This window comes from Leptonychotes weddellii, chromosome 5 (genome assembly GCF_054177405.1).
Source record: "Leptonychotes weddellii isolate Sample4059 chromosome 5, ASM5417740v2, whole genome shotgun sequence".
In the NCBI taxonomy this organism is placed as follows: Eukaryota; Metazoa; Chordata; class Mammalia; order Carnivora; family Phocidae; genus Leptonychotes; species Leptonychotes weddellii.
In genome coordinates, this window is record NC_138373.1 from 78,545,429 (window position 1) to 78,573,229 (window position 27,801).

Below are 27,801 nucleotides of genomic sequence, written 5' to 3' on the forward strand. Positions count from 1 at the left end.
GGGATGGGGTGGCTGGGTGATAGACATTGGGGAGGGTATGTGCTATGGTGAGCGCTGTGAATTGTGCAAGACTGTTGAATCACAGATCTGTACCTCTGAAACAAATAATGCAGTATATGTTAAGAAAAAAAAAAAAGAAGACAATAGTAGGAGGGGAAGAATGAAGCGGGGGAAATCGGAGGGGGAGACGAACCATGAGAGATGATGGACTCTGAAAAACAAACTGAGGGTTCTAGAGGGGAGGTGGGTGGGAGGATGGGTTAGCCTGGTGATGGTTATTAAAGAGGGCATGTTCTGCATGGAGCACTGGGTGTTACGCACAAACAATGAATCATGGAACACTACATCAAAAACTGATGATGTAATGTATGGTGATTAACATAACAATAAAAAATAAAGTCAAAAAAATAAAATAAAAGAAGACATGTAGATGACCAAAAGACACATGAAAAGATGCTCAACATCACTGATCATCAGGGAAGTGCAAATCAAAACCACAATGAGATACCACCTCATACCTGTGAAGATGGCTAAAATTAAAATGACAATAAATAACAAGTGCTGGCAAAGATGTAGAGAAAAAGGAACCCTCTGTGCACTGTTGGTGGGAATGTAAATTGGTACAGCCACTGAGGAAAACAGTATGGAGGCTCCTCAAAAAAATTAAAAACAGAAATACCATATGATCCAATAATTCCACTATTGGGTCTTTACCCAAGGAAAATGAAAATACTATTTCAAAAAGATATAGGCACCCCTATGTTTATTGCAGCATTATTGACAATAGCCAAGATATGGAAGCAATCTAAGCATCCATCAATAGACAAATGGATAAGGAAACTGTGCTGTGTATAAATGCATGTGTATATACACACACTGGAATATTACAGAGCCGTAAAAAAGGATGAGATCGTGCCATCTGAGACAACATGGATGGACCTAGAGGATATTATGCTAAGTGAAATAAGTCAGCCTGAGAAAGCCACATACCATATGATTCCATTCACAAGTGGAATCTTAAAAAAAAAAAAAAAAAACAATGAAAAAAAAACAAAAAGCAGAGTAGAGACCTGGTGGCTGCCAGATGGGAAGGGAGCAAAGAGTTGGGCAAAATGGGGGAAGGGGTATGAGAGATACAGGCTCCTAGTTGTGGACTGAATAAGTCACAGGAATAAAAGGCCCAGCATAAGGAATACAGTCACTGATGTTGTAATAGCAATGTCATAGGGACAGATGGTAGGTACACTTGTGAACATAGATAGCATCATGTATAAACTTGTCAAAGCACTAAGTCGTACACCTGAAATGAATGTAGCGTCGTGTGTCAACTGTACTCAAAAAAGAAATTGTCTTCCTCTAACCAGCAAGATAGCCTTAGGCAGGCCCCTTCCCACCTCTGGGCCTTGGGTTTCCTCATCTCTATCAATTTTGGATTACAACATAGTCTAAAGCTCTTTCCCATTCTGAACACTTGTAGGCACTCTACCGCTACTTCCTGACTAGATCTCCCCCTGTCTCCCTCATCTCCTTTACCACTGTGAAACCCAAGTCAGTCTTGCTTCAGTTATTATGAGAGCCTTCTAATTGATCTCCTGCTTCGCGCTGCCCTGCCCCAATCCAGGTCCATACCACCATTAGTTCTGTTCTCAAAAGAAAATCTACTCATGGCCATCTCATGCTTACCACATTTCAGCAGCCCTGAGGTAATGCCCAAACACCTGGACATGGCCTTGAAGACCCTTCCTGTTCCGTGAAGGTGCTGTGCTGTCCTCCATCCCGGGTTTCTAAGCCCTCTTGCCTGAAATATCCCCTGCACTCCAGCCTCTTTACCAGCTGAGTCCTGTTTATTGTCCAAGTGTCAACATTGCCATTACTGGGTAAGGGGTTCTTGTTTCTGGAGTACTTTGTGCTTCTTGTCATAATATTTGATGCTTCTTACTGTTATTGCCCATTAGAATGAATCCTTGTGAGGTCTGAATCCAGTCTCCCCTGCTCACAATCATGCTCTTGTAGCTAACACCAAGCAAGCCCTGTGAATTATTGTTTGAATTACTCTTATTTGAATTTCTGGTCTTCTACTTCTTAGTTATTGATCAAATAATAATAATAATGAATTCTAAACGTTGTTCTAAGGATGAGGCCTGATTAATCTAAAGCACCTAGAATAAACCCTGGCATATATTAGGCACTTAAGACACACTCCTACTATTGTCATTCTTTTCTTTCTTTAATTATAGCACTTAGGATGGGCTTAATTATAATTACCTGATAACTAAAAGTCTCTCTCTTACTTTGAATGCTAAAAGGAATAGACAAAGAAGGAGACACATTAATCAACTACACAAATGGATCAGATTAATGGTATTTTTTTATTCCAACGAAATAGAGAATCATATTGTTATGTACTAAATATATATAATTAATCATATTTATTATAAATTATGCAGCAATATATTTGGAAAATATTGTATTGAATTATCTTAAACTATGATTTAATTCTTCCAGTAAATGTTGTATGATTTGTTTCCTTGAAGCTTAAGCTAATGGAAAAGGCCTGGGAGAAATTGTCATTTTGAAGAAAACAGATCCTGGGTACTTATAACCTAAAAGGAAACCTGGCATGCATCTCTTAATATTCTTAGAAATTACTCATAGGTTCAGCCTTTATTAATTTATAATTCTTCAAAGTTATGAATTGAAAGGGGTCCTAAAGTCCAGTCTCCCATCCAGTATTTGAATCTTCGTGGCACCATCCTTGCCAAGTGGATGGACGGTCTCTGCCTGAGCAATTAGGCCATTAAATCTCTATTAGATCCCATAGCAACATAGGATTTATTAATGGTTTATCTATGAGTCTATAGAATATATTCTCTGCAAATCAGAAACAGACTACAGAATAGTCATAGGAGAGAAAAGGAAGGTGGACAGTGGATAAGGAAACAGTTGAGATATTAATAGAAATTCAGCTTGATTCTCTTTCTCTGTCAAGTATTAAATAATGACAGAGGTAGAAGTCATGACCAGCAAAGATCCAAATATGAATGTTTTGTGTCCCTGGTTTATTGTTCACTCTTATGCTCTTTCCCAGTTTACAAATGTTTTTCACGGTCTCCCACCCATTCTTCCCTTCTGTTTTTTAATCGTTCCTCTTCATCTGATGCCTCTTTTCTCTCCACCTGCCTCCTTGCTTATTTCCCTAATACCTCTCTTTGTTTAGCCAAATATTCTTTTATTTCTATAATATGAAGATATGATTTGGGTTTAATAATCCAGAAACTGAACTATAGTTCTAAATATTCAGACATATTAAGAATAGGCTGGACAGACACAGTAAGAATATGTCATTAAAGGCTCAATAAATGACGAGTAGATGGATGAATGGATTATTTAGGTTTACAAATATCTGTTAAGTTCCAAATAGTAACACACTGTGATAGATAACAAGTGAAATCTGAATGCCTGTCTTTAGAAAGTTAAAATCTAGCAGGAAATATATAGACAGAACTAACCAAACACAGCACAAAGCAGACCATGAGAAGCAATACAAGAGAGGAAAATAAGGAATGAAAAAAAAAAAATAGGTGCAGAACTAGAGAGAAGGGGAATATTATTCAGGGAGGAGGAAATAGAAACAGAGTAATTGGTAAATGGAAAATTAATGTTGATCATAAGTATTATATTTCAAGGTATTTAAAATAAGAAAGGCATGTTTCAGAACTTAAAGTATATTGATATTAATTCTAAAACTCAGGGACACCTGTGTGGCCCAGTTGGTTGAGCATCTGACTCTTGATTTCAGCTCAGGTCATGATCTCCGGGTCATGAGAACAAGCCCCACACTGGACTCCGTGCTGGGCATGGAGCCTGCTTAAGATTCTCTCTCTCCCTCTCCCTCCACCCCTCCCCACTCTCATGCTCTCTAAATAAATAAATAAATAAAATTAATAAAAATCATACAGATCCCAAACTCAGCCATTTGATAAAAGTACTGCATGCTATGACTTTATTAAATCTTTATTATGAACTGAATAAACACTTTGTAAATGAAGATCTTTTGTTAATGCAAACAATGAAGATTATTGTAAATTGACATAAGGTACATGTATCAGGTGACCAGAACAGCTTCCGCCTTCAAGAACAGAAACCTTGTAAAGATGTGGAAAGAGATTTAAACACTCCTGTAAAGAATCCTATGAAAAATTTTCGCAGTTGCCATTAGATTCTGTACCATCCAAGCTTTCTAATGATAAAAACCACTTTTCAAAATTATCTCGATGCAAATATTTCTACATTTCACCTTTTAAGACACATATTATAGACGGCAATAAGAAAATATTTAATGATGAAACACCAATTAGCAACAAGTGCAGTATGTCAAGTAAAAGCAAGGCTCTTTCCTTACCAAATAGCACAGAATGATTTATATAAATGCCATCCTTTCCCAAAGAATAGAATCCTTTCACTTGATGCAGTAAATTGCATACTGTCTTTTTACAGCTGTTCTGAAAGACAAAGATATTTTTGAGCTTCATTTATAAAACATAAATATCAGATTGTTGTTTTAGCCTTCTTGTAATTCAAAATAGCATCAGTGCTGGCTGAACATATTACTCATACCGTGGAAAGTAAGAAATGGTGACAATCTAAAACTAACACTGTGAAATGAAGATGAATATGTGAAATGTTCACTTCAAATGATTTAAGTAGATGTTATAAATACTTAACGTGAGGATAGCAGGATCTTGGTAAAGAAGAGCCATTTGAAATTATTTCTACTTCTTCCTGCAGGAACAATCTATCTGCTACTAGATGTGTATGATTCTAAGTACAAAGTGATGTGTCCTGGGAGAGATGTAGATATTGGGCTGTGAGGTGAAAGGAAGAGAGAGACCATTTTTCTGAGATGGTCATAAAGACTTCTCAAAGAAGGTGGCATTTAGCCAACAGACACATGAAAAAATGCTCCACATCAGTCATCATCAGGGAAATACAAATCAAAACCATAATGAGATATCACCTCATGCCAGTCCGAATGGCTAAAATTAACAACACAGGAAACAGCAGATGCTGGTGAAGATGTGGAGAAAGGGGAAACTCTTACACTGTTGGTGGGAATGCAAATTGGTGCAGCCACTCTGGAAAACTGCATGGAGTTTCCTCAACAAGTTAAAAATAGAGCTACCCCATGACCCAGCAATTGCACTACTTGGTATTTATCCAAAGGATACAAACATAGTGATCTGAAGGGGCACCTGCACCCCAATGTTTATAGCAGCAATGTCCACAATAACCAAACTATGCAAAGAGCCCAGATGTCCATCAACAGCTGAATGGATAAAGAAGAGGTGGTATATATGTACAATGGAATACTACTCAGCCATCAAAAAGAATGAAATCTTGCCATTTGCAATGACGTGGATGGAACTAAAGGGTATTATGTTAAGCAAAATAAGTCAGAGAAAGACAAATATCATACGATTTCACTCATATGTGGAATTTAAGAAACAAAACAGATGAGCATAGGGGAAGAGAAGGAAAAATAAAATAAGACGAAATCAGAGAGGGAGACAAACCGTAAGAGACTCTTAACTCTAGGAAACAAACTGAAGGTTGCTGGAGGGTGGGTGGGTGGGGGGATGGGGTAACTGGGCGATGGGCACTTGAGGTAATGAGCACTGGGTGCTGTATGCAACTGATGAATCACTAAACTCTACCCCTGAAACTAAAAAAAAAAAAAAAAAGTGGAATTTGATAGAGATGTCAGTGCCAAATAGAACTGGATATTTGAAGTGGGGGAGAAAGGGTATTTCAGGCAGAAGGCACACATAAATAGAACCACAGAGGCAGGAAGGCACCTGGGGCATATGGAGTGGGGAGTTTGACTAGTGTGTGGGGTTCACGGAATTCCTGACAGAGAAGTGGCAACAGATTAGATGGGATAGAAAATTTGGGGACAGACTGTGGAGGGGGTTGAGTGTCAAGCAACTGAACCTGGTTCTTATTTGGTAGTGAGTATTAAGCTCAGTGATTCTTCCCCCGAGTTTTTAACCCAAAACATTCACATGATCAGAACTGTGCTGTTTTGGGGGTGCTTAGAATGCACCCAGCTCTACCAGGTAGTCTACAAACATTACCCAGTATAGTCACCACAAAAGTGTAGCTGCAAGAAGATGAGCAACTCCATTTTACAGATGAAAAACTGTCTCAGAGAGGCTACGTAACTTGTCCGTGTTCAACAATCTAATAAGCAAAACTTTTTTACGCTAAATTTTATGTCCTTACTCTTCATCATCCTATTTTCATAATTTTATTGTTTAACCAAGATCTTGTAACTTCATTCATAATTTGGTATTTTGAAGAAGAGAGAAAATGGAAGAAAGACTAGTTTAGAGGCCATTTTAATAAAACAATAAGAAACAATATTTCTAATTGAATTATGTCTGTCACTAGTTCAAGCAGCATCAAATCTGAGCTACCATTGTTCCTGAGAAATGCACACTGAGAAATTGCATGATTATTAATTTAGGGCTTTATTTGATATTGAGGGTTCTTATACAAGGGCAAACTTAAATCCTTTTTGTGATCTGTGAGGTTTCCTATGATAATCAGAAAGCTTTGCAATGCAGCTAACAAGAGTTTCCTTAGCCAGATTCATTAGGTGTAATTTCCACTTCTTTTAAACCATCAAAATTAAGCACTTAGTATGTGTAAGGCATAAAATATGGCAAGTATCTCAACTACATTTTTTTCATTGTATTCTCATAACAACCCTGTAAAGTGAGCACCCTTTTCCCATTTTATAGAAAAAGAAACTAAGGTTCAGAGAGTTCTGTGTGTGATGGCACAGATATTCATATTCAACTTTATTTGCCTTTAAGTCACTACTCTTCCTACTACAGCCAAATGCCCTGTAACTCCCCATGTGATAAAGATGAGTGATTAGGGGCGCCTGGGTGGCTCAGTCGTTAAGTGTCTGCCTTCGGCTCAGGTCATGATCTCAGGGTCCTGGGATCAAGTCCTACATTGGGCTCCCTGCTCAGTGGGGAGCCTGCTTCTCTCTCTGCCCCTCCCCCTTCTTATGTTCTCTCTCTCTCAAATAAATAAATAAAATCTTAAAAAAAAAAAGATGAGCGATTAGTTAAAGTGACATTCATGCCTCTTGGTTGCAAAGAAATTAAGTAAAATCTGAAATGCAGCTCATGGCAGGAACACAAACTTTGGAATCAAAAGAATGTGGATCTAATTCTCTTGTCTACCTCTTAAAAGCTATGTGACCTTAGATGTGTTACTTAATCTTTCTGAGGCGCAATTACCAATCTGGAAAATGCAAATAATAATACCTATTTCAGAGGGTGGTTAAGAAGATTAAGCTAAGTAATGCCTAAAAAGTTCTTAGCACAAAGTACATTCTTAAAAGAAGTCAGCTCTATTAATAGTAGCGGTTGGTATTTCCTTGATTTCCAGGGCCCCAGCTGCCATCTGTGAAACAATCTGTTCCAAATATTTGGTGCAGACCTCTCTTCTGAATTCTGGATCCATATATCTTACCACCTACGTGGCATTTGCTCTTGGATGTCCCACAGGCATCTCATACTCGTTAGGTATCAAAATGAACTGAAAGAATGATACACATCACTCTTTTTCTGACCCTGCTAATATCTGCAGTCTTTCCTGTAGATGATGACGATGGTGATGATGATGGTAAGTGTGTATGAAATCAGTCCCACAACCAGCCCACAACCAAGTCAAATCTCAGGTCACTGAGTTCTGGGGAACATAACCTCTGAATTTCTGCTGACATCGCCCTGGTCCTAGCCTCCTTCATTTCTCTCCAAGAGTAGTTCGATCACACCTACTTCTGCCTATCTTCACCAAGGAGCAATCCGCTCTATATTCAGAAGGAGCTGCCTGCACCCTTGAGACCCAAATGAAATTGGCCTTAAATCCCCTACCATCTCTGACGGAAGTTCACGTTCCCTTGGGATTTTTGCCATTTTGGAGGACGTTTGCATGTTCTCACTTTCTCCTCCCCCAGACGCCAAGTTGCACAAAGAGCGCTTCCATGCCCCAGCACTTGGACGTGAAATGCAGCCCCTTTAGCAAGTTTCACAAATGACCCACTCACACAAAGCATTTGTGAGTATAGCAAATATTATTGAAGATTGGAATTTGGTAAGATGGATAAGTGTTTACTATTCAAAATGCTAACTTCAAGTGGAACATTAGGCATTTCCAGTTTTAAAATGCTCTTTGACCTCCTCCATCTGGATATTTCCACTGGCTGATTGCCCTTCTCTATCTCAGCATCACACCATCTTGCTGGCTCTTCTCTCCATGTTTTTCCTAGCCCCTTCCCTCTTATCTCTCCCTCTTCCTTTCTGGAATAAAGCCATTCTTTTCTTTGTAACTCAAATACTAGTTTGACTGGTTTTTTGTTCTTGTTTTTGTTTGTTTCCCTAGATGCCTCTTCTCACACTGTTAGAGTGTTCCCTTCTATCCCAAGTGGTTCATTATCAAGCACTTTTCCATTAAAAGTTCCACCAATAGGAACTTGAGAGCCAGTAGTTAACACACTATCTTACTTCTATTACAGATGCAAATCTGATCATTTCATGCCCCTAATAACCCATAAGTGGCTTCCCATTTCCTTTAGCATTCAACTTTTTTAGAAGGACCCAACAAAGTATCCCATGATCCAGTCTCTAGTATTGGCCATTTTGATGTTATTCTGGTTTCTCAAATACACTGTGCTTTCTCTGGCCCCCAAGTCTTCAAATACATTGTTCTTCAGAGATCCTATTCTTTCTCCAGCTCCTCATCAGGCTAAGTCTTACTGATGCCTGTCCTTACATGTGTAGACTCTTACTTCCTCCAGGTTAGATCCTCCTCCTAAGGTCCTCTGAACAATGCCTTTTCCACTTGTAATTATTTAATTACTTAAAATGGTATATTTCCTCTCTTTTGCTGTAGACTCCAAAGACCATTGGGACAGCGACCAAATTTCTTTTCTCAACCTTTATATCCTTAGCACCAGGTATACGGTAAGCACACCATTTTTTAAAACTACATGAAGGTAAACATTGAGCAAAGTTTATATGTAAAGTATTGCACCTCATCTCCCTGAACTTCTGGGCTTAAATTTACCTGGCACAGACGGATCAGTCTTTTAGGAAAACCATAAAATCTCAGTGATGGTGGAGGGCATAAGAGACGATACACGTTGAAGGTCTGGCAGTTTTGTTGTTAAGGATGTTAACAGCTCAGGGGAATTAAAGGTCAGTGCTCCCAAAAGGTCACGAGGGTGGCACCTAAATATGCTGTGAACTACATGTTGGGTAACTCGACTGCCCTCTTTGTTATCTATCATCAGGATTTAATTAACTGGTGTCACAGTTGGAGAGACACTTCAGGCCCGGGGGAAATTTGACTGAACTCATCCATTCTAAAATGAAAAATGATTAACACCATCATCTTCCACATTAGCTTTCAATAAGTGGGACAGATGCGTTTTCCTAAGCATCTTTCTGAGGTAAAAACTATTTCAAAACTATAAATACTGGAAAGGGTAGAAAAAGAGGTTTGGGGAATAAAAAAATTCGGCAAAATTCTATTTGTGAGTGCTTGATTTTATTAAAATAACACTTATTTCACAGACAGAATCCACCTGCCAGGAAGCCCTATTTTTCATAACACATTAAACCAGAAGAATGTTGCGTATTTTTAGAAGTGGCCTGATCATTGAACTGTTGAGGACAAATGTATTTTGTGGCTTCCTGGATTGTGGACCCACCTCCTCCTGAGTCAATCATCAGCCAGGCACAGCTTCCCAGGTCTCAGAACTGCTCAGCGCAGTAGGTTCTGGAAACTGTTCCCATGGTAACCTTCAGTCAAATAGGGCAGCTCAGGCTGTCGTACGCAGGCATAATAGAAACAGAAATACTGGCTGCTCTCCCTCATGATGCCACAAAAAGGGGTAAAACTGATTACTGGATAAATAGACTGAAAGGCAGAAGATCTTTTGAACCATATATGAATCATGTTGTTAGTGTGCTAAAAAGATACGACTTCTACAACCTATATGTCCCAAAGAAAATCAGTGTGAAAGCATAGGTCATAAATTTTGAAGTAACAATCAGTTACTGCGTTCAGAGAATCTACTAAATATTAGGCATCGGGTTAAGTAATGTACACATATAATCTCATTTGGTTCTCCTCAAAAACATAGGTATTTTAGTATTTCCATGATTTACCTGAAGCAACTGAGGCTCAAAGAATCACAATGAGAGAGTATCACTTAAGTGGGACTTGCACCCAGGTGTGCCTGTTTCCAGAATTAATTAATTAACTAACTAATTAGTTAAGATTGATTTATTTATTTGAGAGAGAGACAGAGAGAAAGTGCGAGCTGGGGGCAGGGCAGAGGGGAGAGAGAATCTCAGGCAGACTCCCAGTTGAGCGTGGAGCCCATAGAGGGCTCTTTTGATCCCAGGACCCTGAGCTGAAACCAAGAGTCGGACGCTCAACTGACAGAGCCAGCCAGGTGCCCCAGAATTTCTTTTTATCTCTCAAAATTGCCTTTTTTCATGACAACACCCTTTTGGAGCATCTATCAATCATAACCTAGAGGGATAAGTCATAGTTTGTGCTGAGGGAGTTCACCACCAATTAAATACAGATATGAAAAGTAGCATCTGGGAGATCATTCTGGCTCCAGGATCTGATCGTCTGGGAGGAGTGGTATAATAGAGTCATAAAACTTGTAGTTAAAGAATTGCCTTGAGTACCAGCCCCTCCACATCATCACAGAGTAGCCTTGAGAAACTCATTTGATTACTTTGTACCTCAGTGTTTTCATCCAGGAAGTGAGATAATAACTTAATGGGATGTTTTGAGAATCAAATGAGAAAATGGGTTCGAAAGTGTTTTAAAAAATATAAAATGTGATATATGGCTATTATTATTTTCCTAAATAGCACATCGAATTTTTCTGGCATATCTATTCAGCAGAGTGGCTTCTCTCTACTTAAAAATGCCAGGTTAAATTCTTTTCTTAAGCATGTTTTGTTTAATCTCCTGAATTAAGAGTTCTGCAGAGCTTCTACTACAAGTCCTTATTAGGAATCAGGAAATAATTACTGCATTAATATATATAATAAAATGCCATTTAGCGCGCACGCACACACACACACACACACACACACATACCCGGTAACTTGATAAGGAAATGCCATCTGTATTTATTTTAAATGAATGCATAGGGGGTACCAGACTTCAGTTATCATTTCTGCATTCTGGCTGGGCAGAGCAAAGGGTATGATCAGAAGCTGAGGGTCCAAAGATAAGGTGTTTGATCAAGGAAATGGCAGTGCAACAAATTCAGGTGTTGTAATGTGGCAGTCTCTGGGCAGAGATTGGCCTGCAAAGGTGTTTTCTTTGGCCAGCATTGTTTTATTCTGTTATAATTGTGCTTTTTAATGATGCTTTTAGGTAATGCATGCACCCTCCCATTGGCTAATTATTTCATCAATCAATCCTGTTATACTATTTCACTTCTCTCATTTATATGACCTGCCTGACATGTGAGTTTGAACTCCTTTACCAAAAAGAGGCAAAAAAAATGAGGACTCTGTATCATGAAGTCATAAAAACAGAAGTGAAAGTATCTAGGCATTTAAAACATGAAAGGTTGACCTGGTGTCGATGTGGACTCAGGCATGGAGAGAGAACCCACAGGCTCTACCTGAAAGGATACATTTAGGACACTTATATAGAAGTCTGGTATTACACAGCAGATTGTAACTATATTCACTCAGCAGGCATGTATCAACAGCTTGCTAGATGAGCTTCAGAGAAGTTTCTGGCGACACATTATAACCACTATGTAAGTTAGTGTCCTTTACGATGATAGCATCTTCCTTATCATCATCATCGCTATTATTGGTCAGACACAATGCTAGGTAGGACAACGGCACATAATACCAGTCTTCCTCTTCACTCCTAAATAGAGTGAATCCCCAGCATCTGGCACGGTTCCTGATATGTGCTGGCTGCTCAAGACATATCTAAAGATTGCATGCATGCATCATGGAAAATGAGAGGGAGGCCATCATCCCTAACCTTTGAGATCAATATCCAAATTCTGTTCTGACAATTTCTGAAAGAGACCTGTGAATAATTCTAGAAAGGGTCAGGAAGGGATCTCTGCCCTGTCAGGACAGCTCTGGGAACTTGATCTTCCTGAAGGAACTGAAAGGAAAGAAGATCTTGCTGGAAACGTTTTCCCGCAGCTGGACAGGAGGCTAAGTGGATGAATTCCATAGCGTGTCTGGCCATAAGTGCTATAGAAACACTGGACACCATTGATATTATTATTGAAAAGAACTGAGCATCCCATTACTTCTTATGTGGTAACCTTAGCACAGCAGAATTTTCTACTTGTTCCCTCTAAAATGCCTTCTAATAAGTCTAATCATTGATTAGGTTGCCAGCTGGAGCATTAATAACGTTCTAAGTGCATGTCCCACAGGAGATCTGGTGTAACCAGCATTTGCTCAGACTTTCATCAGGTCTTACCTGAAGGGCTGCAACAGCCTCCTTACCATCTACTGGCCTTCGGTGGGTGCAGTCGGGCAATCCCTAACTATACTAGTCCATGTTCCTAATTGTATTGATCTTTGTAAGCTGTGATCTAACTATGTCACTTTTCTGCATTAAAACAGACCATGATTTCTTTTGGCCTAAAAAATACTCAAATTCACATCTTGGACTTGGCTATCAACCCTCCTCTCTGAAAGTCCTACCATGATCTAACCACTCCCGAGGCCTGTGGGGTCTTCTTCCCATTTCTCCAGATGATGCACTGACCTTCGTTCCCCTGGGAAATTCCTGAGTGTCTTTCAAGCATCACTTCCAACTTGAAACCCTTCCTCATACCCATTGCAGAAGCAGATTTAATTGTTTTCTTCTCTACAAGTCTAGAGCACTGAACAATTCTCTTGTATTGACCAGGACCTTTGGCTGTCAGTTTTGGAAGTCCAGCTTAACTGACTTAAGCCATAAACTGGGATTTATTCACTCAGATTGCCAGACTGCACAGGGGCTGGGCCTTAGGGTGACTGAGACCAGGGCCTCGGACCACATCAGGGATTTTCCCTCAAGCAATTGTCTTTGTGGGGCAGAAATGATAGACACTGACTTCTCCAGATTTGCATCCATACATACTTGGAACCAGAGGAGAAAAAAACTCTTCCCCACTAATTCCAGTTATAAAATTTCAGACAAAGCATTCTAGTTGGCTGGCTGGGTCCCCAGTGGCATCCCCCTGGCTCTCTCCATGAAGGGAGAACTGGGCATTATGATTCACCCAGACTGAGTCAAAGTACCTCCTGCTCTAATCTGGGAGTAGCACACTAGTATTAGGAATCCCCATCGGGACCCCTTCTTGGCTTTATGGTGGAAAAGAAGCAGTGCTCCAAAACAAGAAGATATAATCAAAGAAGGGATCCCAGACAGGCAGAAAAAACAAGCATCAAACAGTTTTTCAAAGTCTGTAACTAGTAACACTCACATGGTGTTGTAATTATGCATTTGGGTGAGCCTTTCTGACTAGAGTCTGAGCTCTAGGAGGTCAAGTGCCCCATCTTTCTCAGAGCCTGTCGCCACCACCCAGCGAGATACCTGATGCCAAGTTGGTACTCCGCTAATGTTTTTTTGTTGTTGAAATGATAGAATGGATACCTCTACAGTGTGAATATAACATCCAGTAAACGTGATCACAGAATTCCATAGAGTTGTGAAGTTAGTTAAATGGATGTTTAAGGGACCTCTTTAGTTGACAGGTCATTGAGGGATTCAGTTTAATTAAAACACGAGAATCTTTGAGATAGAGCTAATACTTATTGGGTCCAACCTATTAGCATTTTTATAAAAGCCACTTAATTCCTACCCCAATCCCATGAGTTTATAGGAACCACCCCTATTTTAGAAATTAAGCAGATGGGGACGCCTGGGTGGCTCAGTGGGTTAACTGTCTGCCTTCAGCTCGAGTCATGATCCCAGGGTCCTGGGATCTAGTCCCGCATCGGGCTCCCTGCTCAGTGGGGAATCTGCAGCTCCCTCTCCCTGCCGCTCCCCCCTGCTTTGTGCTCTCTCTGTCTCTGACAAATAAATAAATAAAATCTTTAAAAAAAAAAAAAAGAAATTAAACAGACGAAGTTAAGAGATCCTTGTGTTTTCCCATGTTGTCAGATAATAGGCTGCAGCAAAGGAGTAGAAACTCAGGCCCTCTGATTCCAAGTCTAGTGCTGTGTTCTTAAGCAGATTATTTAAACTCTTTGAGTAAAATGGGGAGAAAGACACTTATTTCTAAAGATTGTTGTAAGGAAAAAAAGAAAAAGACATAAAATGCCAAGTGCAAAGTGTAGTCTAGATTAGAGGATCGATAGATAACAGTTGTTATATTTGTCAGAGATGGTGGACGATTTCTTATGATGTCAGACTGGAATATATGAGACAAATTCTCTTCTTGTCCCACATTCCAGGGACTCATCTTGCATTTTTCTCCTCTTTAGTGCGGCCCACTCTGTCTCCGAGAGCTTCTGTCCCTTTAGGACTGGCCATAGAGCAGTTTACAAGCTCCTGGGCTCCCCCTTCCTTGCTGAAGCCAAACACCCAGCCTTCCTTTGCTGCCTCAAACAGCCAACTCTAGTTCAGGAAAGAGCACTACCAGGAGACATAAGGATGTGTGGATCCTAGACCTTGTTCTGACATCAATTAGCTGGGTGATATTTGTACCGCTGTGCTTTCAAGTGTGAAATGAGGGTGTTGGAGCGGAGAAATTTCTATATTAAATTGTATTATGCAAAGGAAATTTCAGTAAAAATATTTTCATTGCAGAGTCAAGCAATATTACTACCCGGTTTCAAAAAAAATAATTTTAAATATTTCTCTATCCACCAAACAAATCCACGTTGGACTTGCCTAAGCTTAAATCCATTTCTGTAACTTTTAACTCTTCCTTCTTGCTGTACATCTCGGCAGGGATTGCATGCCTGCAGCATGCATTCAGAATCTTCTCCTGAATATAGATTCCAGGAAAAGCTGAAGCACAGAGGACAGAGAAGAAATAGCGTGATGACGTTTCTTTAGGCTCACTGCCTAGACTCACTTGGCTTGCTGCCTTATTCTCATTAGTTCGACTGACTGAATCTGATTAGCCTACCCTGATTTATTTTTGGTGACCTGGGAGCACATGGGTCAATGCTTATTTTCATGGCTGATACAATCATCCCCAAAGCTGTCTTTAGATTTTGGAAGATTAGACCCTTTCCCTGGAAGACTGTGCTGTCTATGCAGCCTCATGACCCATTAGATACATATTTCTTCAACACTTTGCAAAATTGAGTCTATGTAACCCTCTTTTCATTATCACAAAATTTTGTTATTGGCTATTAAAACATAGAGCAAAAAATTCTTAATAATTCTGAAGCTGATGTTTGTATCCTTACTGTTTTCTGAGTTAGTGAATCCATTTCTGTAACCAATAATAAATAAAAGCTAGAGTTCAATGTTATTGGATATTGGATGCTTGGTTAAGCCTCACAGTTCCACCTGGACCACTGGCAATAATAGTGGGTCATATGTTCTGTATGTTTGTTATGTTTCCCAAAAGTACACAATTTTAAAAACCTACCCATGTGTCTGACGATGAGAGACAATGTGAAGAAAAGGACATTTTAAAAGGCAATCCGTACTGACTGATCCATATTATAGAGACCGGCCTAGGACTATCCAGATCACAGAGTAGCTAACATATGCCAGGCAGTGGTCCTGGAGCTAGAGGTGCAGCTAGAAATAAGATACAGTCCCCGTCCTTAAAGAACTTAGGGTCTCATACGGTTAACACAATTAAGTCTACTAAATGTTAACATAGAATTAAATTTCTATTAAGGGCCAGATAGTCTTTACAAATACTAGGACCATTAAAAATTAAATTAGATTTCTAAAACAACTAAATAATAAAAAAATCAGTACATTTTTAGGTACATTTTGGCCTCCTTTAGGATACTGATATGTACTGTATGCTTGATTTGGCTTCTGACAACATAAGAGGTACCATTAGGTTAATTCCAAGAAGCAAGTGTCCACATGTAATTAATGCAATCAGCAATTCTTTCATTCATTTAACAGAGACTTACCAGTTTATACCGTGTGTCAGACTGAGTGTTAGGAAAACAAGTCAAGAAGGGAAGAGAAACAGACACGTGGACGTAATGAAGCTCAATTTTGGTACTTGTGTAGTTCAGTGTTTAAGAGTCCAAACTAGATGTGTGACCTTGGGCAGGTGACTCAGTCCTTCTGAGCCTTGGTTTCCTTAACTACAAACTGAGATTGAAAAAAAAAATACCTATCTCATCGGGTCATTTTGCATATTAAATGAGATGACTGTGTTTACAGCCTGCCTAGCTTCGTACCTGGATCCTGGTAAGTCCTAAGCATGTTTTAAAAAATTGTTCTGTCCCCCTTTCACGGAAGAGAGGTCTGAAGCTCAGAGCAGTGAAACAACTTTCCTGGACCCCATGTACCCAGAAGATGAGTTAAAAGCAAAGCAGCAGTGATACAAAGTATACGAGTCTTGTGTGAGACCAGAGAGCAGCAGGACTATTCTGCCTATACAGTATGGGAAAGAATCAGGAAGGAATATTTACACCAGCCACACCATGACTTTTCAAGTATACTGTCCGTAAACACTGATCTAGACACTTAGAGCAGTTTTCATTCCCCTTCACTGCTGCCTTTACCATAGATGCCAGTGATCCTCAGTCTGGTTCCTTCTTCAAAGAGCATGTTAGCTTCTCTTATTAAAGATTGGCTGGGCGCCTGGGTGGCTCAGTTGGTTGAGCGACTGCCTTCGGCTCAGGTCATGATCCTGGAGTCCCGGAATCGAGTCCCGCATCGGGATCCCTGCTCAGCAGGGAGTCTGCTTCTCCCTCTGACCCTCCCCCCTCTCATGTGCTCTCTCTCTCTCTCCCTCATTCTCTCTCTCAAATAAATAAATAAAATCTTTAAAAAAAAAAAAAAGATTGGCTAACCTCCAATGAGGAGGATTGTCACAGGATTCTCAGTCCCGACTTTTTTCTTTCTTTCTTTTTTTTCAGAACTGACAGGTGCAAGTGAGTGAGGAAATAACTGCTTTGTGACATTCTTCTAGAATTCTCCTAGGACCCCCACAGCATTACTCCTTCCTAAGTAAAATGGAGTGCTCCATCCATATACTTTCTCCAGCATAGCTAAAACCAAGAATTTCTCTGCAAATCGAGTGCCAAGATGATTTTCATTCATTTCATTCTTTCCTCATTTCCACGATGTTTATTTTGTGTTTATTACATGACACAATCCATGAGTTGGGAGCAGTTTTTCAATGGAGAAGAATCAAAAGTAAAAGCCTGAGAAGATCCTTAGTCGTAAGAGGGTCAATCTCTCTCGTTCTGCTTTTCCTTGAACACTAAAATACCTGTGTGGTGCTTATCACAAACATTAGTTTTGGGAAAATGAGCTCAGCATAATTTTATTGCCAATGACCTCAATTTGACCGTCATTTCCTTTTGTTTTTCTCTTTTCTTAAACAGAATGCCACAACATTCCATGTAACTGTTCAAGATGATAATAGCATCGTTGTCTCTTTAGAAGCTTCAGATGTCATGAGCCCATCATCTGTGTATGTTGTGAAGATAACTGGGGAATCAAAAAATTACTTCTTCGAATTTGAGGAATTCAACAGCACTTTGCCTCCTCCTGTTACCTTTAAGGCTAATTACCATGGCCTTTATTATATAATCACTCTGGTAGTGGTAAATGGAAATGTGGTTACCAAGCCATCCAGATCAATCACTGTGTTAACAAGTAAGCATCATTTGTAATATTGTCCTCTGTGTTTCTTCTTTGGGTATATTCTCATGGGGCTTTCATTGAGAGAAAGTCAGCCCAGGATGGCAAGACCAATCACCCTGAAGTCAAGTGACATAAATTCAAAGTTTTGCTTTATATTGAGAATACGGTTTCTTGCCAACGTTTGATAGGGTTTAACTGTTACCTTTTGTTAAAGAAAAATCTATTTTAAACCCAAAAAAGTAAACCTCTATGAGATAGTATATTTTCAGACTGAATAATAATTTTATATTCATGATTGGACCATGTAATTTTTTGCTATATAACTGAATAGTATGATCATAACTAAGCTTTTTTTTTCCAGAACACATACTCTCATATTAAGCCATTTGGGTTTTGAGACAAAGAATTTATACTCATATTTAGCCAGCTAAAAATTAATTATACATTTTTAGCTGAGAGAGAGAAAAAGATATTATTTATCGGTTTCTATTCTTGACCTCACCCTCCAAATAGCCTTGGCTTCCACTGCCCAAGAAAAAACAAATCATTGGCATTTTAACCTTCAGTATATCATGTCTTAAAACATTAATGCTGATACTAGGAATTTTTAGGAGTAATTGTAACTATATGTGATTTTCACTTTTCTCTCTGGGACTTTAATACCTAATCTCAAAGTAAGATGCAACTTTACTGTATATGTTGATGTATATGTTAGAAGAAAAACTGTTACCTATAAGATGGCAGAGTTTAACACTAGAGCAATTTAATGGCTCAGTGAAGTTCTTTTTGCTTTTTGTTCCTCAGTGCAAATTTTCCAATGGCTGTGATTTTTTAAATGCCAGCTACTTGCAGTCATTTTTGCCACAATTAAGGAAAAGGACATAGTGATATTGTTCTCTCGGGATAAAAGGAAAGAGAAACATCAAGAAGCAAGAACTCAGAATCAAGCTAGAAGGCATATTTTTAATATGTCTGTCAAAAATTAATTGAAGTTTCCCTTGGCAGAGTCCCAGAATCAGCATTGAATCCTAAAAATTAGGAGTGGAATGGTATAAACCCAAGACCTTCAAGGTTTATAGATATAATGAGCAAACCTAGGACCTAGTAGAATTAAAGGAAGAACCTGCCTGTTCTAAAGGACTGTTTTAAATAAGTTGCAGAGAGAGTTGAACTGGGAGTTAATAGGTCCAGGCAGCAGATCTAGGTAAACAATGGCTATAATACAATTCCTTGAAATCAGAAGCTCTGCCTTCCTCATCTTCATAATCTCATAAGCACCTAACATGAACTTTACACTCAATAAGTGATCAATAAATATTAATTCAATTCAGTTGAGCAAGTAACAGGAGAAAGAACCAGGGGGAAAAAAGACTAAGGCACAAAGCAAGATAAAAGTATAGTTACTGTTGCTGACCTAACATTCATTAGCATGCACTTAGCCACTCCAGATCAGAAAAAAACTCTAGCAGTCAGCCCTTTAGCTAATGGTTCATAAAGACATTTGATAAGTAAGTGAATGATAAGTAAATGATAAATAGGTACATGATAAGAGATTTCCATAATATCTCATTGACATTTTAGTGTATGCAATGAGTTGTGTTCAAAATATTTTTTTATTTTCTTTTGTGATTTCTTTTTCGACATGTGGGCTTGGAAGTGTGCTGCTGAATATCCAAAATTTTGCAATTTTTCAGAGATCTTTTTATTAATTTCTAGGTAAATGTTGTAATCAGAGAACATACTTTATATGATTTCAATTACTTTAAAATCATTGCAATTTGTTTTAAGGCCCCAAATGTGGTCTGTCTTGGTGTGTATTCTGTGAGCACTTGTCGGTGAAGTGTAGACAAATGTCAATTAGGTCAGGTTGGTTGTTCAAGTCTTTTTTACCCTTACTAACTTTCGGTCTACTTGTTCTAATAATGATGGATAGTGGTATGTGAAAGTCTCCAACTATATCTATGTTGTCTATTTCTCCTTGTACTTCTTTTAGTTTATGCTTTACATATTTTGAACTTTACGTGAAGTTTGAAGCTTTTCATCTTTACACTTTTAAGATTACTGTGTCTTCTTTTTTATTGAGGTGTAATTGACATATAACGTTATGTTAGTTTCAGGTATACAACACAATGATTTGATATTTGTATATACTGCAAGACAATCACCACAATAAGTCAAGTTACCATCGTCACCATTCAGTCTCTATTTTTTTTCTTGCCGTGAGAACACCGAAGATTTACTTTCTTGACAACTTTCAAATATGCAATACAGTATTCTTGACTATAGTCACCATATTGTACATTACATCCCCATGACTTATTTATTTTATAACTGGAAGTCTGTACCTCTTGACTGCCTTCACCTATTTTGCCCACCCCACCACCCCCTTTCCTCTGAAAACCACCATTCTGTTCTCTGCATCTATGAGTTTTGCTTTATTTTGTTTGTTTGTTTGTTTTTTAGATTCCACATGTAAGTGGGATCATACAGTATCTGTCTATTTCTGTCTAACTTATTTCACTTAGCAAAATACCCTTAAGTTCCATCAAGTTGTTGCAAATGGCAAGATTTCATTCTTTTTTATGGTTGAGTAGTATTCTATTGCACATAGATACACCACATCTTCTTTATGCATTCGTCCATTGGTGGATGATTAGGGTGTTTTCAGATCTTGGCTATTGTAAATAATGCTGCAATGAACATGGAGGTATATCTTTTCAAATTATATATATCTATCTTATACATATCATATATATCTTTTCAAATTAACGGGGTTTTTTTTCCTTTGGCTAAATATCCAGAAGTGGAATTGCTGGATCATGTGGTAGCACTATTTTTAATTTTTTGAGAAATCTCCATACTGCTTTCCATAGTGGCTATCCTAGTTTACGTTCCTACCAACAGTGCACAAGAGTTCCTTTCTCCACATTCATACCAATACTTGTTACTTCTTGTCTTTTTGATAATAACCATTCTAACAGATGTGAGGTGATATCCCATGGTGGTTTTAATATGCATTTCCCTGATGCTTAGTGATATTGAGTATCTTTTCATGTGCTTTTTGGTCATCTGTATGTCTTCTTTGGAAAAATGTCTAGTCATAGCCTCTGATTATAAAAATAATAATTAGTAATATAATAATTAGTTATATACATAATAATTAGTGATATACATACATACACTAAGTGGTGACCTTTTCAGCTTAGAGAAGTCCCTTTAACATTGAACAATTATCACATGGTTTCACTCATATGTGGAACATAAGCAATAGCATGGAGGATCATGGGGGAAGGGAAGGAAATCTGAAGGGGGAGAAATCAGAGAGGGAGACAAACCATGAGAGACTATGGACCCCAGGAAACCAACTGAGGGTTTCAAAGGGGAGGGGAGTGGAGGATGGGGTAACAGGTTGATGGGTATTAAGGAGGGCACGTGTTGTGATGAGCACTGGGTGTTATTCGAAACTAATGAATCATTGAACACTACATCAAAAACTAATGATGTACTATACAGTGGCTAACTGAACATAATAAAATAAATAATATAAAAAAAATAAAATAAAAATAAAAGTGAAGGTCTGGTTAAAAAAAATTCTTGTAAGGACAGTTTGGTAGTGATGAATTCCTTTAGCTTTTACTTGTCTGAAAATTTTTTTTCTTTTTCAAATCTGAATGATAACCTTGACAGATAGAGTATTCTTTGTTGGAAGCTTTTTCCTTTCAGCACTTTGAATATATTTGCCACCCTCTTCTGGTCTGTAAAGTTTTTGCTGAAAAATATGCTAATTTTTTTTTTTTTTAGATTTTTTAATTTATTTGCGAGAGAAAGAGAGAGAGAGTGAGCACAAGCAGGCAGAGCAGCAGGCAGAGGGAAAAGCAGGCTTCCCACTTAGCAAGGAGCCGGATGTGGGACTCGATCCCAGGACTCTGGGATCATGACCTGAGCTGAAGGCAGATGGTTAACCAACTGAGCCACCCAGGCTACCATATGCTAATATTCTTATGGGGTTCCCTTGTATGTGACTTCTCTTGCTCCTTTTAAGTTTCTCTCTTTATCTTTAACTTTTGACATTTTAATCATAATGTGTCTTGAGTGGATGTCTTTGGGTTCGTCTTATTTGGAACGCTGAGCTTTCTGGATCCGAATGTCTTTTTTCTTCTTTAAGTTAAAAAAAAAAAAGCTTTTAGCCATTATTTCTTCTAATGAGTGCCTTTCTTTTGTCTTCTTCTGGGACCCCTAGAACTCAGATGTTATTCCACTTGATGCTGTCTTACATGTTCCTTAAGCTGTCTTCATTTTTTAAAATTGTTTTTTCTTTTTGTTGCTCTGTTTAGGTGAGTTCCACCCCTGTGTCTTCCACTGATCCTTTCTTCCATTTTTGCTAGTCTGATGTTGAATTCTTGTAGTGTATTTTTCAGTTCAGTTATTGTCTCTTTCAGCTCTGTAACTTCTATTTGGTAATTTCTTATATTTTCTATTTCTTCGTTAAAATTTTCACTGTGTTCATTCATTCTCTTGAGTTCAGTGAACATCTTTATGATGATTACTTTGAACTTTTTATCAGGTAAATTACTTATCATTCATTAAGATTTTTTTCTGGAATTTTATCTTGTTCTTTTGTTTGGAACATATTCCTCTGTTTTCTCATTTTGCTTGACTCTGTATTTGTTTCTATGTATCAAGTGAAACAGCTACCTCTCGCAGCCTGAAAGAAGTGGCCTTGTGTAGGAGGTAAATATTATTGTTCAACCTTGCCTTAGCTCTTGGCTGTCTCTTGAACCTTTGTGATTGTCTAAGCAACCTGATTTATTCTTGATAAGTCCCTGTTGGTAAGGGTACGCTAAGACCTGTCAGTGTTCCAAAGGGAGGGATCTCAGGCAGCACCTAGTTTCAGGCTGATTGGAAGACATGTCCTCAGGCAATAGCTTTTAAATTACGCAAGTATGTACAGTCCTGAGGGGCCACAATTGTAAACCCTGCTGGCCTCCAGACCAGGTGATCTGGAAGTGTCCCCTGGACAACAGTTGCAAAAATTGGGGCTCCAAACAAGTGTATAAGCTCCTTTCTGGACTAGCAAGCTGTAGCACGACCGAGGAAGATTACAAAAAGAGTGTTACCTGACCTAAGTTCCCTAAAAGCACCTCCACAGCTTCTCCATGTGTGGCAAACCTGAAGCCTGCCTCTCAGGCAGAAGCTCCAGGACAAGTAAATAGGCCTTTTTCACAGAAAGTCTGCTGGTGTGTTGCAGTTTACTGTCTGTGCAGTGCCTTGAGGTTGGTAACCTGCCAAGAGCTGATTCTCCAATTGTTACAGTTCTGTGGGACCCACACAAGCCCCCTGGTCACCGGAGCCAGGTGGATGAGCTCACTAGCTTTAGGGAGGCAGTGAGGAAGCACAGGGTAGAGGCACATGCACCAGCTTTAGTGACTCATGACATTTTTATCTATATGCAATGGCCCTCTTTATCCCAAGAAATATGCCTTGTGTTGAAGTCTATTCTGTCTGCTATTAATATAGATATTTTCATTTTCTTCCATTAAGTCTTTTCATGGTATACTTGCTTTACCCTTTTTATTTTCAACCTACTTATGTCTTTATATGTAAATGGGTTTCTTGTATTCAGTATAGAGCTGGATTTTGCTTTTCTTCCAATCTGAAAACCTCTGCCTTTTATTTTTTATTCTTTTGAAATCTCTGCCTTTTAATTAAAGTGTTTAGACCAGCACTATCCAACTAAAACAGGATGTTAACCATATATGCATATTACATTTTGGGATAGACACATTAGAAAAGCTTCTGAAACTATGAAATTAATTTTAATAAGCTTATTTAATCCATTCCACTTAAAATATTACTATTTCAGTATATAGTCAATATGAAAGTTTACACATTTGTAACTTTTAAGCATAAGTTTATTAAAATTAAATAAATTTTAGGGTGCCTTGGTGGCTCCCAGTCGTTAAGCGCCTGCCTTCAACTCAGGTCATGGTCCCAGGGTCCTGGGATCGAACCCCACATCGGGCTGCCTGCTCTGCGGGGAGCCTGCTTCTCCCTCTCCCACTCCCCCTGATTGTGTTCCCTCTCTCGCTGTGTCTCTCTCTGTCTAATGAATAAATAAAATCTTAAAAAAATAAAATTAATTAATTAATTTAATTAAATAAAGTTTAAAATGCAGTTTCTCAGTTGCACTAGCCTCATTTTAAGTGCTCAATAGCATATATGGCTAGTGGATACCAATTTTGACAGTGCTAGTTTAGAGCATTTATACTTCTGTAATTATTTATACCATTGGATTTAGAGATTTTATTTATTTATTTGAGAGATAGAGGAAACAACCGAGAGATGGGAGCACTAGTGGGGAGGAGAGGGAGTAGTAGGCTACCTGATGAGCAGGGTGATCCAAGGATCCTGGGATCGTGACCTGAGCCCAACGCAGGCGCTTAACCGACTGAGCCACCCAGGCGCCCCTACCATTGTATTTAATTTAAATCTACCAGATTGCTAAACTGGTAGTATGGGAGAATGAGTCAAGCTGGGCTTCAGGTATTAGTCACTTTCAGTTCACACAGATATCAAATGTTTCCAGTGTTGCCTGCCAGCAATGGTAGAGTGTATTTCTCAGTGTTCCAATTCTACCTTTAGTATCAGCAAGTCCTGAACACCTGCACCACAGAAGGTCTCCATGATTTTGCCCCTTCCCTCCCAGTGGATTGCTGTTGGTTTTTACTAACGTTAAGCTTTTGGTGAGGATAGGCAAGGTTCTTGGTTCTCCTGGTCCAGCCTCAGGCTTAGGCAGACTCTGTGATCCTAAGTGGGGAACTATCAGCATTCCTGCCCCTCACTTTACACTGACAACCAGTCGAGCTCAAATCTGTGGAAAGTCTTGGGTTGGAGTTTCCTGCCTTTTCCCCAATAGTGGTAGAATTCTACTTTGTATGAGCGTGTAACCATAGGTCCAAAAGAGTCTGTGCCCCTCTCCTAGGAACAGACTCTTTCACTTCTATCCACCCCTCAGAAGGGGGTATATTTTCCTGAGAACTTGGAGGGAAAGATATTTCTGCCCCTCCCAAGGATTCTGTTTTGTATTCAAGAAAGATCCAGGGACTTGAGTAAGGTTTCAACCTGATCTATCAGTGGTGCAAATTACCGCCTCTTTCCCTCAATATTCTCATGAGCACCTGATTAAAGCCCACAATAAGAGCTAGAAAGAAAGTGTGGACTCCACTCCAATCATTCTAAACAAGTGTTGTCCTAGAACTTTTGGATGATGGAAATGTTCTATATCTGCATTGTCCATTATAGTAGCCACTAATTTTTAATTTTATTTAATTTTGATTAATTCTAAGTTTAATTAAAATAGCCACAGGTGGCTAATAACTATTTTATTGGATAGAATAGTTCTAAACTGTCATTGAAAACACAACCAGCCTTTATGAATTTATTAAAATCTATCTTCTTTCCTGTTTTAATGGAGCCCCCCTCTTCCTGTTATGCTCTGCTAAAGGTGAAGCAGTTAATGTCCCTTCTGTTTTACAGGGGGTTTGTCACTCTTGGGTATTTAATTCATTTGGTTGCCTTGCAATCTCAGAACTCTGATAGACTCAAGAAAAATCATGATCTCATGGATTATTTGGCTTTTTCTTCTTGTTGAGGGTTGAGACAGTGACATTGACTTGTAGCTTTCTACATCCTAAGTGGAAGGGGAAATCTGCATTGATTTCCAAAAAGCAAAAATTAATTAATGATGGTTTCTTGTCTCTCATACTCTATCTCATTTATAAAGACTCAATTACAACATCCCAGATTTTAAAAGGGATAATAGGTTCAGAATATAAGAATCGGGAATTAAGGCACAAATATTTCTGTGACCTTAGGCATGAGGCAACATTAGGTGACATTTGGTTTCAGCTTCCTCCTTTAAAAAAGACGGAATTAAAGTACATGATGACTAAGATTAGTTTTGAGCTCTAAAATTACCACTATTTGTCAGTGAATGATGTATTTTTGCCATCTTTATTTTCATAACGGGAGCTTTTTTTAAAGTTTAGGAAACATTAATAGTATCTGCTCAAGGAGATGACACATTGCTCTTGAGAATAAAAGGGTACATTTGTTGCAGTCATTTACTGTGTGTTAGATGCTTGTCTTGATGAAATAAGCAGTGACAAAGCAATTGGCCCCAGGGCCGTCCTTTCATAGTTCCCTATAGTTGTTCCAAGTCTGGTGTTCTTAGAGAATGCTGAGAAACATGGCAAAAAATAAATTCAGCACAAATAAGTCATTTGGCCAGCCCAAAGGAGTTTCACAACCCTTAGGCACTGACATCTGATTAATATTTAATTGATTAAGAACCATCAGTATATTGTCTGCACTTTAGAGAGAAGTCATTTCTTAACAGATAAAATAACACATGAAAACAATTGCTTAAAAATTGGAGAAATGTTATTTACACACCGCTGTCTCATGTGTTAGTAAAATATGAGATGTAGTAGTTGTAAACATTACAGAACACTTTGGAGAATATACAAATATAATATCATGTATTCTATAACATATTGTACAAATATAAACATGCATTCATACATTATGCAAATACAAATTCATGTATTATAAATAACAATGCACGAATTTTTATTTTATTTATTGTTTACATTCTGTATGTCACATCCTTCATACCCACACTGAAAGATCATATGCTATAGTGTAAAAGACAAATAAACAAACTAGTACGAAAACATGATAAATGCTGTAAGAAAATTATGTGAGAGGGATTGCCCAGCCTTCCTTAACAAACATTGGGAAGGCACCTCAGAAGAAACAATCATTGAGAATGTAGTGAAAATTTGCTAAATGAATAAAGAATGGAAAGTGTTACAACAGAGTCAAAGGGAATCCTATTTGCAAAGATTGGACCTTCTTCTGAATTGCAAGGAGTTAACATGGCTAGCATGTATGAATCCAGAAAATAATAAGAGAGGTAGCTAGAAAAATTGGGAGGAACCTTGACTACCTTACAAGAGTTTAGACTTTAATCCAGAAGTGATGAGGAATGCCGACAGATATAAAGAAACGACATAATAAGATTTTATTGAGGAAAGCTCCTTCTTAGAGCTGTAAGTCGTAAGATCCTGAATCCTGCATTGCAATGGGCAAATTATCAAGCAGGTATTTTGAGTAGTGGTTCAAAGTATGAACTTTAGAGCCAACAAAGAAATTTAGAAACCATATGTGTAGCATTAGGCAGGTTATTACTTTTTTATTTTTTTTTAAAGATTTTATTTATTTATTTGAGAGAGAGAGAATGAGAGAGAGCACATGAGAGGGGGGAGAGTCAGAGGGAGAAGCAGACTCCCCGCCGAGCAGGGAACCCGATGCGGGACTCGATCCGGGGACTCCAGGATCATGACCTGAGCCGAAGGCAGTCGCTTAACCAACTGAGCCACCCAGGCGCCCAGGTTATTACTTTTTTAATCTAACCCAGGGGTGAGCAAGCTTTTTCTTAGATGACAGATATTTTAGGTTCTGGGGGCTGTACAGTCTGTTGCAATGATTTAACTCTAGTGTTGCCACACAAAAGCAACTATAGGCAATACATGAGCGAACAAGCATGGCTGCGTTCTAATAAAACTTTATTTAAGACACCAATATTTGGGGTGCCTGGGTGGCTCAGTTGGTTAAGCGACTGCCTTCGGCTCAGGTCATGATCCTGGAGTCCCAGGATCGAGTCCCGCATCGGGCTCCCTGCTCGGCAGGGAGTCTGCTTCTCCCTCTGACCCTCCCCCCTCTCATGCTCTCTCTCTCTCTCTCATTCTCTCTCTCAAATAAATTTAAAAAAAAAAATCTTTAAAAAAAAAATTAAAGACACCAATATTTGAATTTCATATAATTCTGATATGTCACGAAATATTGTTC

The 27,801-nt window shown here is 38.7% G+C and overlaps 1 protein-coding gene across 2 annotated transcripts in view; it reads left to right on the forward strand.

The window, feature by feature from the left end:
* PTPRO (protein tyrosine phosphatase receptor type O) overlaps positions 1 to 27,801 on the forward strand; it is a 220,682-nt gene that overhangs the window by 95,807 nt on the left and 97,074 nt on the right. For both annotated transcript variants that reach the window (XM_006733776.3, XM_006733777.3), the window contains exon 2: positions 17,628 to 17,901. In XM_006733776.3, the coding sequence (XP_006733839.2) occupies positions 17,628 to 17,901 (274 nt within the window). The remainder of the gene's footprint in view (positions 1 to 17,627; positions 17,902 to 27,801) is intronic.